This window comes from Myotis lucifugus, unplaced genomic scaffold, assembly GCF_000147115.1.
Source record: "Myotis lucifugus unplaced genomic scaffold, Myoluc2.0 scaffold_49, whole genome shotgun sequence".
In the NCBI taxonomy this organism is placed as follows: domain Eukaryota; kingdom Metazoa; phylum Chordata; class Mammalia; order Chiroptera; family Vespertilionidae; genus Myotis; species Myotis lucifugus.
Genome location: NW_005871097.1, coordinates 2,089,707 through 2,107,132, shown reverse-complemented (window position 1 = coordinate 2,107,132; position 17,426 = coordinate 2,089,707). Strand labels below are relative to the sequence as shown.

Here is a 17,426-nt window from a genome sequence, read left to right as displayed (position 1 = left end):
TGCCTTCCCTCTGAGGTTTGAAGTTCTTTATAAATTCTTTCTTACCTCCTTGAAGAATGTTGCAGGTGCCATTTCAGATCCATCCAGTGTTCGCAAAAGGAACATCGGCCAAGATAATGTACTCATCTTGTATCCTATTTTAAAAATTAAATCATGTATCATGAAAAAGCCTTCCTATGATATTACAGCAAGTTGGTATTAAAAATAGTATTCATTTACTATTCTCCAGAGAATAATTTTCTTATCGAGGAACTCAGGAAATGGGTCAGAAGAACAGCTACACTCTCCAATTGGTGCTACTATAGCCACTGTATTATTTGGCAACAATGCTACAGTGGAGTAGAAACTCTCATTTTAGAGAAACCAGTAGCTGGAGATCATCAACATCCATGTATATCTTGGGAATGGGCCATTATACTTGGGTAATCCAAGCCAGAACCCAGGAGAGCTACCATTTCTTACCAACAGCCTCACAAGGAGGGCAAAGGCCGCAAAAGACTTCCAGGCCCTCTTTTTCCCCTGCTTTATTTCCTTTCAGAAAAAGACAGTTTTCTGTCAAACTCTGTAAATGCACACTAACACAGTGCATTTCATTTTATGTAAATTTCACCTTAAAAAGCTGCATAAACACAACTCTAATTAATGATATGCATGCTAAAGTATTCAGGAGAAATGTAATGATGTCAATTACTCTCAAATGTATTTTAAAATAAGATGGATTGATAAATTCATAGAAGGGCAGATAGAAAGATGAGTGATAAAGCAAGTATAATAAAATGATAATGATAGAACCTAGGTAATGGGTAGGTGGGTATTCATTATAAAATTATTTCACCTTGTATGTTTGAAATTTTTTCATACAATATGTTAGAGAAAAATACAGCTCTCACTTTAGCAATCCTTACACACACTACATAAACATGATCTTCTCTTAGAATATGTATTAGTTGCTATCAAAATAGGTATATTTTCCAGAGATCTTATAATTAATGGTGACTATCACAGCATCTGGAAACAGGGATCTGCTGGTTTTACTGCAATCTGTTTCAGGCAGCACTTGCCTGCCTTGATATCAGAATTGGAGAGAACTTGTCATGCATTCCTGATGATTACATGCAGTAAGATAGGGAGGCATACGAATCACTGGCAACAGGTCTATCAATAGTATAAAACCTACAAAAATGTTCAGACAGAAAATCATCCCATAACAACCCTGTACCAAAACCCCCTAATATAATAAGGGAAATAATTGTTGTTAGGAAAAATGGGGGAGGGGAGATTTATTACCTACTCCCTCAATATTATTAGTGATATCTAATAAAGTTATCCACAGCATATATTTTCCACACTGTGGTCAGAATATTGCATAAGAATCATTCACTATTCCTTATGCCTTTCTCTTACCCCTTACCTTATCTTATTGCATCATATACCATAATTTTTCTAAATTTAACATTTTTCTAAATTCTGTAACTCCCTGAAGTCAAACATAGATTAAAAGGGTAAAATATAAAGTGCATAGAAAATTCAAACACAGATAAAACTAATCTATGATGTCAGGAAGTCTATGCAGTGGTTATCTTTGGGAAAGGGGTAGTTATGACTGGAGATCAGCAGGAATGGGGCTTCTGGGGTCCTGATAATGTTCACGCATCTTGATTTGGATGGTAGTTATACAGGTGTGTTCATTTATAAGCTGTACACCTATGATTTATACACCTTCTGTTTGTATGTTAAAACTTTAAAGTATCTTTTAAATAATAACTTTTAAGATTTAAATAAATAAACCCATTTTAAAAAGGAAAATTAAATAAGTTGTGTTATATTAAAATGGAAACTAAGCTATTCAAAAGTGCCTAATGAGCAAATTGGCAAAAACTGTATTTTTATATGTAGTGTGAAAATACACACTAATTAGCATGTGTTGTTATGTATTTCATATTTTTAGTTAACAAATTCTAAATGTAATTTGAAAAATAACCAATCATAATTTTGGCTATGTGTTTGAAATGCTGGCAATCACAATAACTATATTTCTTTTAAACAAAATAAGAAACATATTATCATATTATAAACAGAAATAAAATCCAAACAGGAAAGCACTAAGCCTCAGGTTTACACACCTCTTACAGAATTCTGTATGATTCCAGAAATGTTATAAAAGTAAACAATAAAAAATATGAATGATATGAAGGAAAAAAGGGAAAAAAGCAGAAAACACACACACCCTTAACCATCTATTAACTTAATAGTTATTATTAATATATTAAATTTTTATTCTCAGGGAATTTTTCACCAGTAGGAGACAAAAAAAATTCCATTTTCTTATTGTGCTTTAAAATAAGGAATTTTCCTTTTCAGCACTGTAAAGAACAAAAACCAAAACCCACCATTCATTCAGAATACAAAGTGATACATGAAATCACTTATTTTCTATAGAATATCATGGTACACCTAAGTGGTAAAAGAAAAAGTTTGCTCAAAATTAGTCATACAGTTTTTACGTTTTAAAAACTTGGTCAAAATGGAGAACTTGGAACTTAAAAACCTTTACTGGTAAGTTCCATCCATCTCCTCCTTTTCAAAGACCTAAAGCTACTCACTCCTTCCTCTCTCACTGAGATTTCTTCCCACTATAGATGAAATGGAATTCCCAAATTTGCATCTAGAACCTGGATGTGGAATCCCCTATGCTCATCCCCATACCAAAAATACTGAATGGCCCAGTGGACAATATTAAGGGAGGAAGTGACTTGCTATCAAATGCTGTAAACTACTCCCTCAGAAGGGCTTCTGAATCTGCATGTGTAATCTAGTAGAGCAGCTTTTGACATTTCAACTTTAAAGACAGAACGAGTCTTTCCCTGGAGTGGGAAACCTTTAGCACACATAAACCAAATGTGTACTTAGTGAAACTCTCTAACATTATAGTACTGATGAGTTCCTCTCTCATACATTTTCCACAGTAACCACCTGACCACCTATTTGTAAGAATGTCTAGGAGAACAGATTTTTTAAAGGCCATTAAAACTATTTCTGAATATTACATTAGTAAGAATATGTTATTTTAAAAACTGTTTATCCTTACCCAGTGGAGGCTGAAGTAAGTCCCCTTGCTGTTCACATGTGCCAACGGGTTGTATGTCTGCAGAATCAACAAGTCTCCAGAAATCATTTTTATCATCACTACCATCAAGGCGTAAACGTAACCTGGCACCAGTAACTCCGATAATCGTGGCAATACATGTTGAAGTCATATTGCGAGGGTCATGCGCTTCCAGTTTCATGCCAACTTTGAATTCATTAGTTGGTGGGACCTTAGACTATACACACACACACACACACACACACACAAACACAATTTTGTTAAAGTGCATCAACTATAAGAAAAACAAATAGTCAGTTATGTTACCAGAATACTTGAGGAGCATTTTAAGTAATGGTCACAGCAGATGGTGAACAAAGTTAAGAACTTTAAGGGTCAAGAAAAAGATCTTCAAACCCTCCCCTTGGCTTGATGTGCAGCATAAAAACACTGCCAACTGCTGGTTTTACTCATTTTCCCACTTCCAGGCAACCTAAATGTGGCCTTTAAAATGCACCCTGTGCCCTAACCGATTTGGCTCAGTGGATAGAGCGTTGGCCTGTGGGTCCCAGGTTTGATTCTGGTCAAGGGCATGTACCTTAGTTGCGGGCACATCCCCAGTGGGGGGTGTACAGGAGGCAGTTGATCGATGTTTCTCTCTCATCAATGTTTCTAACTCTCTATCCCTCTCCTATCCCCTCTGTGAAAAATCAATAAAATATATTTAAAAATAAATAAAATGCACACTGAGTGGCTTTCTAAAATAATAATCTGATTAGGCCACTCCCCTTGAAATAAGCCAACTGGTAGCTCACCACTGCTTAAGATAAAAGTCCAAGTACTCATTACAGTTTAAAAGCCCCCACAACTTTAACCTCATTCCTACACTATTGCCTCTACCCCACTCTGTGCTTCAGCCATGCCATCCCTCACACTCAGGTTCCCTTACATCCATGTGCCTTTGTTTTAGATGTTCTATCTGGAATATTCTTCCCTTCATTCCAACCAGCTCAGATAGCACCTCTTTTGTGAGCCCTCCCACTATAGAGTAATCACACTTCTCATAATTAATTATTTACATGTCTATCTTTCCCTCCAGATGGGCAATCATAAGGGCTTCATATATCTGACACTGAAGAAATTCTTAATGAATGAATGCAAAGAGACCAGCTGGCTCTTAAATGGCACTACCACAATCCCACCATCTCCTCACACCACCTGAACCTAACACTCACACAGACACCTTTCAACAAGTTAATAGTTTACATTAATATATTCAACATCTACAGAATTTTAGCATACCTGTCTGAAACACTCTACAGGAGCACTTAAAGATCCAGTCTCTTTCAAGTAAGTTTCCCACTGGAAATCATCTGGAAATAAATATACAAAATATTTCTTAATATATGCAATATGTATACTAATTTTCAAGAATAAAATGGGTTTTGGTTCCATATCTCTTCAAAAAATATTTCCTAAGTAAGAGCAGATTCAAACTTCCTGATCTACATTTGATTACCAGTATAGAAATAAAAAATAAGACAACTTCATGGTAATAATGGCTCTGGTACAAATTACAAGTCAGATCTTCTCAATGTAATGAGGACTACAGCACAGTGATTCTAAAAATGTGGATTCTATAAACAACTTAAGGATGTTTTATAGAGTAATAGCATATTCTACTCATTTGTCTCTAATATAAATTTATTCAAGATGTGTTTTTACCATTTCATCCTATTAATGTGATGGTGCTTTGTTTTTCAAGGGAAGCTAAAGGTGTTTAGGTGTGTGTTATAGCAGAATTTTATGGAAAGAAAAAATCCGAGAATCAGAGTTGTTTCTCACTTGACTAGTTGATCTCCATCCAGGTGTCAAGAATATGGCAGAACAAAGCAGTAAACCAGTCATCAGTACAGTCACTGATATAGATTATTTTAATGATCTACATTTTTTACACACTCTTGCTGTCCTTTCTCTCACTTAGTCTTCATTATATATTATAATGCTAGAGGAAAAGGTCAGAAAGCAGTACTCTGCCTGGCCTGAACACTTCAATTCACTGTGCCAGTCAGATGCCAAAGACACTGAAAGAAAAACTTGATAGCTGTATTAATTCATACAAAGTTTAATTCTCATCAACCATCAGGTTTTTCTGTACTCTTTTAATTTTTTCACTATAAAAATATTGGTTTTGAGCCTGGCCGGTGTGGCTCTATGGTTGAGTGTTGACCTATGAACCTGGAGGTCATTGTTCGATTCCCAGTCAGGGCAGACGCCTGATTGTGGGCTCAATCACCAGTGTGGGGCATGCAGGAGGTAGCTGACCAATGATTCTCATCACCGATGTTTCTCTCTCTTCCTCTCCCTTCCTCTCTGAAATCAGCACAAACATATTTTTTAAAAATGTTGGTTTTGACATTTCCCTTTCCTTGGGGAATTTACATTACTAACCTCTTATATATCCTTTAAAGGATATAACACACTGAAACACACACACACAAAGTGCTGACAAATGATGAACAGCCAGCTTTTCAGAAAATACAAACAAACAAAAACCTGACTGGTAGTGTTTGCAGTCTTCTGTGATTTAACTACTACCACCATACCTGATTGCAAGGTGCCAAGGAGAAGTCACTAACCACAAAGTTGGAAAGAGATGTGTGCAAATGGCTCTCCCAAGCTGGTGTGAACCAGCTTTAGCATGCCATTGATATATGAGTGTGCATTTATACGTGTATGTACAAATACTATGTCATACTTAACACTGTACACCCTGCTTTTTAAACTTAACAATAAATTTAAGAGATTATTCCATTAAAAAATAATACTGTGTTTAAGTCCACTTTAGATGATGTGAAGTGAATGTTACCACACAGCTGAAAGGTATACAGCAGAAATGTTGAGACTATGGGCTCTGGAGTCAAACCTGCCTTCTTCCAGTCAAGCTCTGCCTATTTCTAGCTATGTGACCCTGAGCAAGTCATTTCACTTTCTCAGCCTCAGTTCCTTCTTTTATAAAATGGGGAATGTAGTAAATATGGTACAAGGTATTTTGAGAATTAAGTGAAGTAGCATACATGTAAGTCACTCAATAAATAGTATGTTATTATTATAAAATTAAATGTCTATATTGTCATTTAATACTGGATAGCTTTTTCATAAGTGAAAACTAAGATCCATGGCTCCAAAATTAAACTGGCCAGGATATTTCAGTGACCTCCTAAACACTAACTAAACAATCAGGAGACCCAAGATTCTAACTGAAGCTCTACCAACATATGGTATTGGAGAGGATTTTTTTAAAGACAAAACAAAACATGAATTGGGGGTGGGAGTATCTGGCTATGGTATCGTTAAGGAGGTCACTGAAATATCCTGATCAATTTAATTTAGATTTGACACATCTATAATACCACAGCTGGAATTCCTGACCAGGAGTCAAAATAGTCAGAACGTCTTAGCTAAGCCTGAGGTCCCAGTCTGCCTCTACATCTTATCCTCATTGACAAACTGGGGTAGGGTGGGAGGGTAGATTCTCTCTCAGAAAAGAAGCCTAGGAACTGATAGGTTTGTTCAAGAGACAGGTGTACATTGTGCTCAGAGTACTTTGTGCTCTGATTATTATTTGCACATGCCTATGATTCCTTCTTGTTTGACTTGTACTCTATTTTAGTTCATTATTTGTCCAAATACCAAACTGAACATAATCTATGTGAGCCCTCTGGTCTTCTCCAGAGTAAATCAGAATCATAATGTCTTCTAGTGTGAGGCTGGGGTTCAGAGTCTAATAAAGATGGGCAAAATATCTGGAGCTAGAAGCTTCTCAGCTAAATGATCACTGCACCACTATTTCACAGCACTGATCACAACTGAAGTTGTTTATTTAATGTCTAGCTTTCCTCCTAAACTGAAAAAAGGCAGGAATCATGTCTGTTTCATTATTCACTGGATTCCCATAAAAGGTAGCCAGTATGTGTCAGACACTGTTCTAGGTACTGGAGATAGTGATTAATAAAACTGACAAAAATTCTGGCTCTCTCAGAGCTTAACTTCTAGCAGTCACTCACTGATTTCTAAAACAATATGTTAAGCTCAGGACCCATGGTTCCTTCTTGTTTGACTTGTACTCTATTCTAGTCCATTATTTGTCCAAATTTCTAAAATAAGATGTTAAAATCAGGGCCCTAAAAATATCTGCAGATGTCTATCAATTTGATCAAGTAATCTCATTTTTTAAATCAGAAGTTTGCGAATTTTGAAAAGTTACTAGCTTCAACCTTCAAGAATATATTTTTATGAAATTTTCAGAATAGCCACATCTATAGAGACAACAAGTAGATAAGCGGTTGCGTAGAGCTGGGGAGGGGAGAGGCATTAGGAGAAAATGTGGAGTGATTGCTAACTGGGTGCAGAATTTCTTTGTAGGGTGATAAAAATGTTCTAAAATTTATTGTGATGATGGTTACACAACTCTGTAAATATATTGAGAACCAATGAATTGTATACTTTAAATGGGCGAATTGTTTACATCTCAACAATGTAAGTTACATCTCAACAAAACTGTTATATTTAAAAAACAGATGGAATTTGTAGGGATAAAGAACATTCTAACCTAATGGCCTCCATTTCTTTGGAGAGTTTTAGAGGTTGGAAAGAAGAGCTGAAGGACAAATAAGGCCAATGGGAAAAATAAGGAGGCACTGGGGGCCCAGCATTGAGAGAGAATGATTCCATGGGGATTACCTCTATAGGCAACCTTCCTGTGAGAACAGAAAGCCATATATGAAGTACTACAAGAGTGGGGCTGGCAGGGCAGGTCCAACAGAAAGACAAAGGAAAGGGAAAGAGGTTCGTCTAGTAATATCTCATAATAAGTTTGTCACTTTTTTATTCGGCCTTTTGTGTTCATATGACTTATTTTCTCATTTTCCTTAAGAGCAGGTGCAACAAGTCAGATGTACCTCCAGTGTCTCTGGCACAGTGCTATACACATGCTGTTTACAATAAGAAATCAATTGAGTGTTAATAAATAAAATTAACATCTACTGAACATGTACAATATACCTAGGAATTATACTAGGTACTTTACATTCATTTTTTAAATTTAAATTCCAATAACCCCATGAGGTAAGTAGTAGTATCCATGTGCTACTGAGAAAAAAAATAGACAAAGAATGTTGAATAATTTGCCCAATGTCACGAGGCCAATAAAGACTGAGGCCAGCCCTGGCCCGGTGGCTCAGTTGATTGGAGCATCATCCCATACACCAAAAGGTTGAGGGTTCAATTCCCAGTCAGGGCACATACCTCGCTTGCAGATTCAATCTCCAATCAGGTCACATACGGGAGGCAATCAATCGATGTTTCTCTCATCAATCGATGTTTCTCTCTTTCTCTCTCTCTCTCTTCCTCCCTCTAAAATCAATAAAAACATATCCTCAGATGAGGATTTAAAAACAAAAAAAGGATGAGGCCAGGATTTCTAGAAGAGGTCTGTCTGACCTATCAATGCCTAAGCTTTTACCTACTTGATTTATCAACTTTCTTTTGACCATCAAAAACGAACTTTCACATTGATTCTAATGTTAGGTTTTTTATTCATAATCAAGTTATTTTAAAATTGGTAATACATGGTAATTAATAACTAGGTATCTTTAATTTTTCAAAATTTGCATTGAAACACATGATTATTTTTTTATGTAATGCCATACCAATTTATCTCTAAGTAAAACCAAAGTAAAATTTTCAAAATAAAAATTATTTCTTGACCTTTCTTATCACTTAGATTTTATATTTACAGGAGTTTGCTGTACAGAGACTATATAAAAGCAATAAGAGTTCATATTAACACTGACTGAGGAAAAAATATGTTGCACTGAAGTACTTTAAAACCTAACACCTTCTGTAGATGTGTCCGATTGAGAACTTTTCTCTTGACTCTCCTTCTTCACATTCATTGAATCTAAAAAAAAATAAATAAAATAGTAAGCAATACCTAAAGACTATAGCAATAGTCTGAAAGAACACTTAGAAAAACTATAAAACTATTTTCTGATAGGAACCAGTTTTAATTTTATAATTAATGTTCTCATTTTTTGCACAGGACTTCATTTTCTCACATGCTGTGTACCTTAAAATTTGCTCATTTATTTTGTTTCATTTTATGCCTCACTCAAATGTAAGCTCCGAAAGTGCAGGGATTTATTTAATTTTGTCTGTTTTATTCACTGCTATAGTCTCAGTGCCTAGAATAGGACCTGGTATGCAATAACACCCTCAAGGATTTGAAAAATGAATGAATAAATAAACCAAAACAAGTTGAGCTGATCCTTACAATATTCAAATTAATGTGTCCTAGAAATAAAGTGGATGTTTTTGACAGTTGAAAACATAACAAGAAAGCTAGAATGTAATATAATTCAATAGGTTAGGCAGAGTTTTGTGCCAAACTGAGGAGCTCAAACAGTGCTGGAACTTATGACTTCACCAAATCTAAGATATTATATTATTTTGTCCACATATATTACAGTATATGTCTTAAAGATATATAATTTTAAAATTCTATCATTATATTATTATTATGCTGAAAATTCAAGCATAATTCATTAATATCAAATAAGAAGTCAATGTTCATATTTCCCCAATAGTCTTAATTATTTTAAATGTGTCTGTTTGAACCAGGACATGAATAAAGTAGATGGAATGCTTTCTATTTAAATAATTTGGCTAGTAAAAAGAAAGTACGTATTTATATTTACTAAATAGTTCTCCTTAAGATTTTCTAATAAGAAAGTAAAACTAAAGGCATGATTCCTGCTCTAGAGAAGCTAAAATCTAGTTACAGAGACTACACTAAACTAATGCACTTGATAAAATTGTGAACAGCAGAGGATAACATTCAGTATTCAGCCAGAGAAAAAGTCATGGGAGACAAAGGACTTGAACTGGGTCTTGAAGGAAAAACAGGATTTAGGATAGCAAAGGTGTGAAGTATGTATTATGGAAAAGAAAGCACAACTCAAAACAGAGTGCAAATGAGTGTGGCATATTCACAGTACAGTGAGCAGCCTTCTCATTAAAGTAAGTCAGGATGAAGTATTTTTTAATCTCTCATATTCGAGTTAGAAGATTTAGATTTTGATTTTAGCATTGTCACAGATTGTTGTATGACCTGTTCACTTAACCTCCCTCAGTGTCAGTTTTCTCATTTATAAAATTCAGAAGAGATAACAAAATTATTGTTAATAGCTCTTCAGTTCTAAAATTCCAATTCTAAGCACCTAACATCTCGTTTAACTTTTATTTTTAAAAAGATTTTACAAACGTTCAGTCTACCAGAAGATACTCATTCCAAATGAATAACAAACAAATATTATCATTTTTAGGTAAGTAAATTTTACCTTTACCGGCTGTTCGCCCCATAGTATCCCTTTCTGGTGTTCTTTCCTACAAGGAGAAAAATCAATTAATACCTTTTAGCATACTTCTAAAGGGTCATATTATTATTAGAAACTGGTTATAGAGTTAGTAGTTGCTAAAGGCGTGGGAACAGGGACTAGGGAGTGATTGCTAACAGGTATGGCTGTGGGTAAGGGATTTCTTTTTTGAGATGATGGAATGTTTTAGAATTAGATAGTGGTGATGGATACACTGAACTGTGCACTTTAAAAGGGTGGATTTTATTGTTAAATAATTTTTAAAAGCAGATGGTAAGTTAGTAGAGTTGGGATTCAAACTGAGGCCTACCCCAAAAACCCACTTATGCGTATTTTATGGAGAGGTGAAACAATCATGACTGTGTTGGTGAAACTTGTAAGAACTGCAAGCAAGAGTCAAGTTTAACAAGATAATTACTTGTTAGAAGGCATGTGTATTTTGAAGCCACTAATTCATTAATCCAAACTTTTCCTGCATGTCCTCAATATGACATTTACTCTACAACAAAGATAAATAAAACACTGTCCTTGCTCTCCAACAGGTCCACCTAGTCAGAAATAAGCATATGAACAAAACACATGATTTTATTTACAGATATTTATTTACAGACTCTGGGCATAATCACATTTATCAAGGGTTTATGCACACAAGAATAAAAAAGGCAAGGCCTCTGTCCTCTGGGAGTTCCCCTGCAGGGCTTCCCAGGCTGTTTCTACCCTACATGTCTACCCAACAGCAGGTATCAAAACAAGTCTTATATAATACAAGCTATTTACCTGTTCACCTCTCCTCACAGGTTATAAAGTAATTGAGAACACAGGCCACACATTACTCTCCCTTGTAGCTCTCTCCCAAAGCTAGTACAAAGCATTACACTTAAAAGTACTCAAATGTTCACTAATAGTAACTAATAGTGACTAAAATTCAATGTTAAGTGCATATATAGGTTTGAATAGAATTATATGAGTAAAAGATTTCTTAAGTATGGAGAGAAACACAGGACACAAGCTAGCCTGTGAATAAGACTTACCTGGGATGGTAAAGATGGTGGTGTATATACTAACTGGAAGGGGGAAGGGGGAAGAGAGATGGTATCTTATAAATATCTCCTGTGTCATATAATCCTATATGTATAAAATTGTGTGTAAGTTTGCATAATGTAATACAAAACTATTTTGGTGATCCTTATTTTTTGCACCACAGGTGGTGAGATTTTACATGACCTTTATTATCTTCTTTATATTTTTATGTATTATTTGAACTCTTTATAATGGTATCTATTAAATAATCACAGAAAGTTATTTTCAAGGGGGAAGGGAGTGCCCTGAAAGTTTAATAATCCCTGTATGTTCTTATATTATTAAGAAGCTCTATATATGCAAAGCTGGTCTATCACACTTAACAAATTATACATATCCTTAAAGAAAAAAATTATACTGTGATAATTACTGGTGACTATATCAATTACATATAAATATTATTTCAAGTGCTTAAAGCCGTTACAAGTTACTTCATCTCTCTGAGTCTTGGTTTTCCCATATATAAATGAAAACTAATACCATCCAAACTTTATAATATAGTCATGAAAATTAAAGCAAGATAGTATATAGGTAAAGCAACTACCATAGGTGCTGAATAAGTGGAAACTCAAAGATTGTTTTCTATCATACCCCATCTGCCCTAATTAAAACTCCCTGAGAAGAGTAAGTTTCAGCATTAGCCCTTAAATTATGTTGTAAAATGAAACTCCATTCCTACTTTGATTCCTGACCATTACTTACTTTATTTAAAATGTTTTTATTGATTTCAGAGAGGAAAGGAGAGAGAGAGAGATAGAAACATCAGTGATGAGAGAGAATCATTGATTGGCTGCCTCCTGCATGCCCCCTATTGGGGATCGAGCCTCCAACACATGCATGTGCCCTTGGCTGGAATCGAACCTGGGACCTTTCAGTCTGCAGGCCAACGCTCTACAAACTGAGCCAAACCAGCTAGGGCTAATTACTTTTTTAAGTATGGACCAAAAAGATGTTTAAAGAAATAAATGCTTCAAATATATGGTAACAGAAGTAAACTAAATTTTGGGTGGTGAGCACACCATTGAGTATATAGACATTGTACTATAATGTTGTACACTTGAAATTTATGTAATATTATTAACCAATGTTACCCCAATACATTTAGATGAATAGATCTAAAAAAAAAAAAAGTGGGGCATTTACACATGGAATACTATACAGCTGTAAAAAAGAAGGCCCTCTTACCTTTTGAGATAAGATGGATGGATCTGGAGATGATTATCTAAGCAAAAAAGCTAGTCAGAGAAAGACAAATATCACATGATCTCACTTATATGTGGAATCTAATGAACACAATAAAATAGGACCAGAGTATGAAAACATGGAACAGACTGATGAATCTCAGAGGGAAGGGGGGAGAGTGGGCAGGAAACAATTAACAAAAGAATTTATATGTATATATGCATTGTCCATGGACACAGATAATAGGGTGATGAAAGCCTTGGATGGGGTGGGAACTGGGAGGTGGGGGGCAAGAGGTAAAAAGCGGGCGGGGGAGAGATATCTGTAATCTCTCAACAAAGAAAGATTTAAAAAAACAGAAATGCTCAACAAAGAAAGATTTAAAAAAACAGAAATGCTAAGTTTAAGTATATATATATATATATTTATATATATATATATATATCCCAGACATGTAGTTACCAAAGAAAGCAACCGCCATCTACTAACCAGCATTACCAGAAAATTTATGTATTCTAGCAAAAGCCCAAAGAAACTTGTTATCACCCTGTGACTTTGAGGTATAATTATTCACGAATATAATTCTTTTGGGGTTGGTGAGTACTGAAAATAGATTTTGGCCTTTTGTGAACCAAAGAAGCCTTTGTGAATCCCTAGTAACTAGAATGGTTTTTTTTTCTTCTTTTTTACATATTCATCACCCCCTAAAAGTCAAAATACAGTTAAGTAAAACAGGGGGGGGGATCTTCTGTAATCCCACCATTAAACAGTAATACCTGCTGTTAACCATCTAGTATATATCCTTTCAATTTTTAAAAATCACATATATAAATCCATATATAATACACATTTAAACCACTCTTTTTTTGTTGTTAACTCTCACCTGAGGATATTTTTTTCCCACTGATTTTTGGTTTTGTGTGTGTGTGTGTGTTTTTAGAGAGAGTGGGAGAGAAACATTGATTAGTTGCCTCCCTCACACTCCCCAACCAGGGGCAGGGATGGAACTTGCAACCCAGGCACATGCCCCTAACCAGTAATCAAACCCTCAACCTCTCCTCCTTTTGGTGTGAGAGCTGACACTCTAATCACTTAGGAACACCAGCCAGGGAGAACTACTCAAATATAAATTTTCCATATTTCATATGTCATAATCTTCAAATGAAATTCTGCCTATATTATAAATTTATAAAGCCAACATTTCTAGCTAAAATGAGAATTGGAAAATAATAAATGCCTTTTTAAAAGTTCGTGTAAAGTGAAGCCCCAGAGGAAACTGTAGAAAAGCTTAACTTTGTTCTCAACATACTTTGAGCTGTTTCAGCACTTTAAGTCTCAAATAAAGCCCCCAGAATAATGTTCAATGTTACATAGCAGAGAAATTTTTGGTGAAAAAAAAATTAAAAGCTTTGTTTTGTTTTTACCACCATAAAGGGAAGTTGCTTCGCTAAATACATATAAGAAGCAACTTCACTGCATTTAAAAAATAAGCACTCAAATATAAATTCTGGTAAGCCCCCCAAAAGGTCTTAGGTTAGTACTCTTTTATAATGCCTGACATTTAAATTTCCTTTACCAAAAGGGCAGTTACAGTAAATCTAGCAAGCTTTAACCAAGCATAGATAACCTGGAATCTTTTACCAAAAAAACATTTGTTCTGCTTACTGTATCTTGTCATAGATTTAAGAGCTAAAAATGCTTTATCCATGGGTTATGCATATATGCATATAAATTTTTTTGTTAATATCTTCCCGCTTCCCCTTCCCCCTTCCCTCTGAGATTCCTCAGTCAATAGAGCAGTGAAGGCCTGGGGGATCAGGAGTGGGTGAAGGGGGTTAATGGAGTGGGGAGAGAAGGAGACATCTGTAACACTTTCAACAACAAAGATAAATTTTTTAATGGTTTGAAAAGTCATGCATTGTTTTAAACCATTTTCTCAATACAATTAAACAATGTAAACAGTAAATTAATAGTGGAACTATTAAACCTAAAATTCCTAGTTGCACCTATCTGATTCTAGAGAAAATTCTAGTGTTTTTTTTAAGAAAGACCGTTTTAAAGGACTATTAGCAAGTTAATGAGTCTATAATTCTAAGAATACAGAATCCTTCCATTATTTGCTTGTTTGAGGTTTTTGTTTTTCCTTCCCTTTTTTGTTTTGTTTTGAAAATAAGGTAATATACCTTGAGTCTCTAATTAGAGACTACTACCTGAAGAGTCAATAAGGATGACAAGAACAGAAACTAAAACAAGTTTGACAAGCAAGAAATTTTCCAGGGCCCTTTGTATTTCAGATGTTATAAAATAGATGAAATTACAGCAAATCAACCTGAGAGAACATAAAAATAAACTAAACGCAGATGTTGAGCTGAAAAAGAAATAAATGTATTCCCATACTAACAGCAAGGTTTGCTGCTACATTTCTCAGACAGAAGTCCCATAAGTGGGAATAATGTCCAAACTTAAATATTAAGTATTAGACTTATTCACTGAGCCTCCCATTTTGCAGATATTAAAACCCACATATTTGAAAAAGTAAAGTGACCTTAAATTGAAATAACATCAATTTTTATTGTTGTAGAAAAGACTCTCGACTATATTATATATACCAGACTAATCGTTTCCTGATGATCACCAGGGTTTTGGTAATAAATATGATAACACCTATAATACAAAGAGTTGCTGTGATACCTCACTTTCTGCAATCTGGCCTCTACCTTCCCTCTTCGCCTATATCTGCTTCCAAGGCTTCAATTACTTCCCAGACATCAGCACCCATTTTGGTGTCAACCCCCTTGACACTTCAGGAGCCCTCTGTGATAGGTCACCCCTCATTCCTGACACCTCTCCTCTTTGAGCCTCAGGCATGTGTTATTCCCTGGTTGTCCTACCTTTATTACCTCCTCTGTATCTACTTCCTCCTTCTGTCCTAGCCATTGATGTTCCCTAGTCACTCAGTCTGTTCCTCTAGCTTCTAGAAATTTGAGTCTACAATCTCATTCTAGTCCATGGCTGGTATAACACTACTATGTGGATGACTCTGATATCAGCTTCTCTAGTCCCAACCTCTCTCCAAAGTTTCTAGTCTAGCCAGTTGAACATCAGTTTGAATATCTCACAACCACCTCAAACACTACATATTTTAAAAATCAAACTCATTTTCTGCCTGACAGTTGTTATTATTTGTCTTTTTTAATATAATCACTTTAGTGGCTGTAAATTTATATCGCATTATAATTGTGATTTAAACATCTTTCCATGTGATTATGATTATTTATATAACCACTTTATAAAAATATCCTTTCAAATACTCTATCCATTTTCAAATGGGTTATATTTTCATTCATAAAAATATCATTTCAAATACTCTAAATAAATAAATAAATAAATAAATAAAAATCAAACTCATTTGCCCTTCAAAATGTGCTCCTTTTCCTCTGCTTCCTATTTTAATAGGCACTATGAACTCCCAATCTTTCTGAATTAAAAATAATCTTTTGTCCAATATCTTATCAGTTACCAAGTTCTGTTGATTCTTGAAAATCAGAAAGCTAGTAGTGAAAGAAAATTAATTCAAACCTAGGTTTGTCAGACACCAAAAGACAGGGATCCAATACACTCACTGTACATACTTTGAAAGGGAGAAGCAAAAAGACATATCATGCACCCTGGACAGAATGGATCCATGAGGACAGGAGAAAATAAAAATTACGGCCCCTGGGGTCTAATGATGATGGTTTGGCAGTGGTAATAATAAATACTAAGAGCTGCCACTCATTGAGCTCTTGCTAAATGTCTGGTACCCTAGTAGGGCCTTTCAATACAGTTTTCTTATATAAAGTCTATTGCAAGCCTGTTATTAATTGATACTATTATTAAAGTCCATTTGAAAGTTAAGGATACTGTGGCTCAAAGATCTATATAAGATCACCCAACTAAATTTGAACCTAGGTCTATGAATGCTTAACTAGTATGCTAAAATTGTTTCTGTTGTATTTGTGTACATACCTTATCTCCCCTTCTAGACTATGAGCTTTTGGGGACAGTATCAAATCTAGTTCATTTTTGTATTCTCCAGTGTCTATCCAGTGTCCATCACATGATAGGGCTCCGAAAATGTTTGCTAAACAAGTAAATAAAATCTGCTGTGCTACAGGCTACTTATATAGTACCAGAACATTGTGGTTTTAAAAAACTTGGTGAGATTTTTCTCTTGGCTGTCATTGTTGTTTTCTTCTCTGTTCCTTTTTCTAATGTCTAATCCGCTGTCTTAATTTACATACAACTCTAGGTCAATAGGCCAAGGAGAAAATTCTTTGAAATCTGAAATAGTCCCTCACTCCCCATATCTCTTTCTTTTCCAACATTTGCCAGCCTTTTATGTTTATACTCTGAATTTGATTTATAAGATGTTCAAGGTCTCAAAAAGATAGACAGCAGCATAAATAGGTTAGTATTACAGGTTTTATTTTTCAAGGAGAACAACTAGGAATACATGTATCAGAATTCAGTTTATGAATTCTAATTACGCTAGAATTCGTGCACTTGGGGGGGGGTCCCTCAGCTCGGCCTGCACCCTCTCGCAGTCCAGGAGCCCTCGGGGGATGTCCAACTGATGACTTAGGCCCGCTCCTTGCCTAAGC

At 35.2% G+C, this 17,426-nt stretch overlaps 1 protein-coding gene across 1 annotated transcript in view; it reads right to left on the bottom strand.

The window, feature by feature from the left end:
• Nucleotides 1-10,524, bottom strand: part of SCML2 (Scm polycomb group protein like 2) — a 73,499-nt gene extending 62,975 nt beyond the window's left edge. The window contains 5 exon segments of the mRNA XM_023753690.1: nt 46-134; nt 3,089-3,323; nt 4,388-4,458; nt 8,985-9,047; nt 10,486-10,524. Coding sequence (XP_023609458.1) covers nt 46-134; nt 3,089-3,323; nt 4,388-4,458; nt 8,985-9,047; nt 10,486-10,507 — 480 coding nt within the window. The 5' untranslated portion in view covers nt 10,508-10,524.
• Between the last annotated feature and the right edge of the window lie 6,902 nt (nt 10,525-17,426).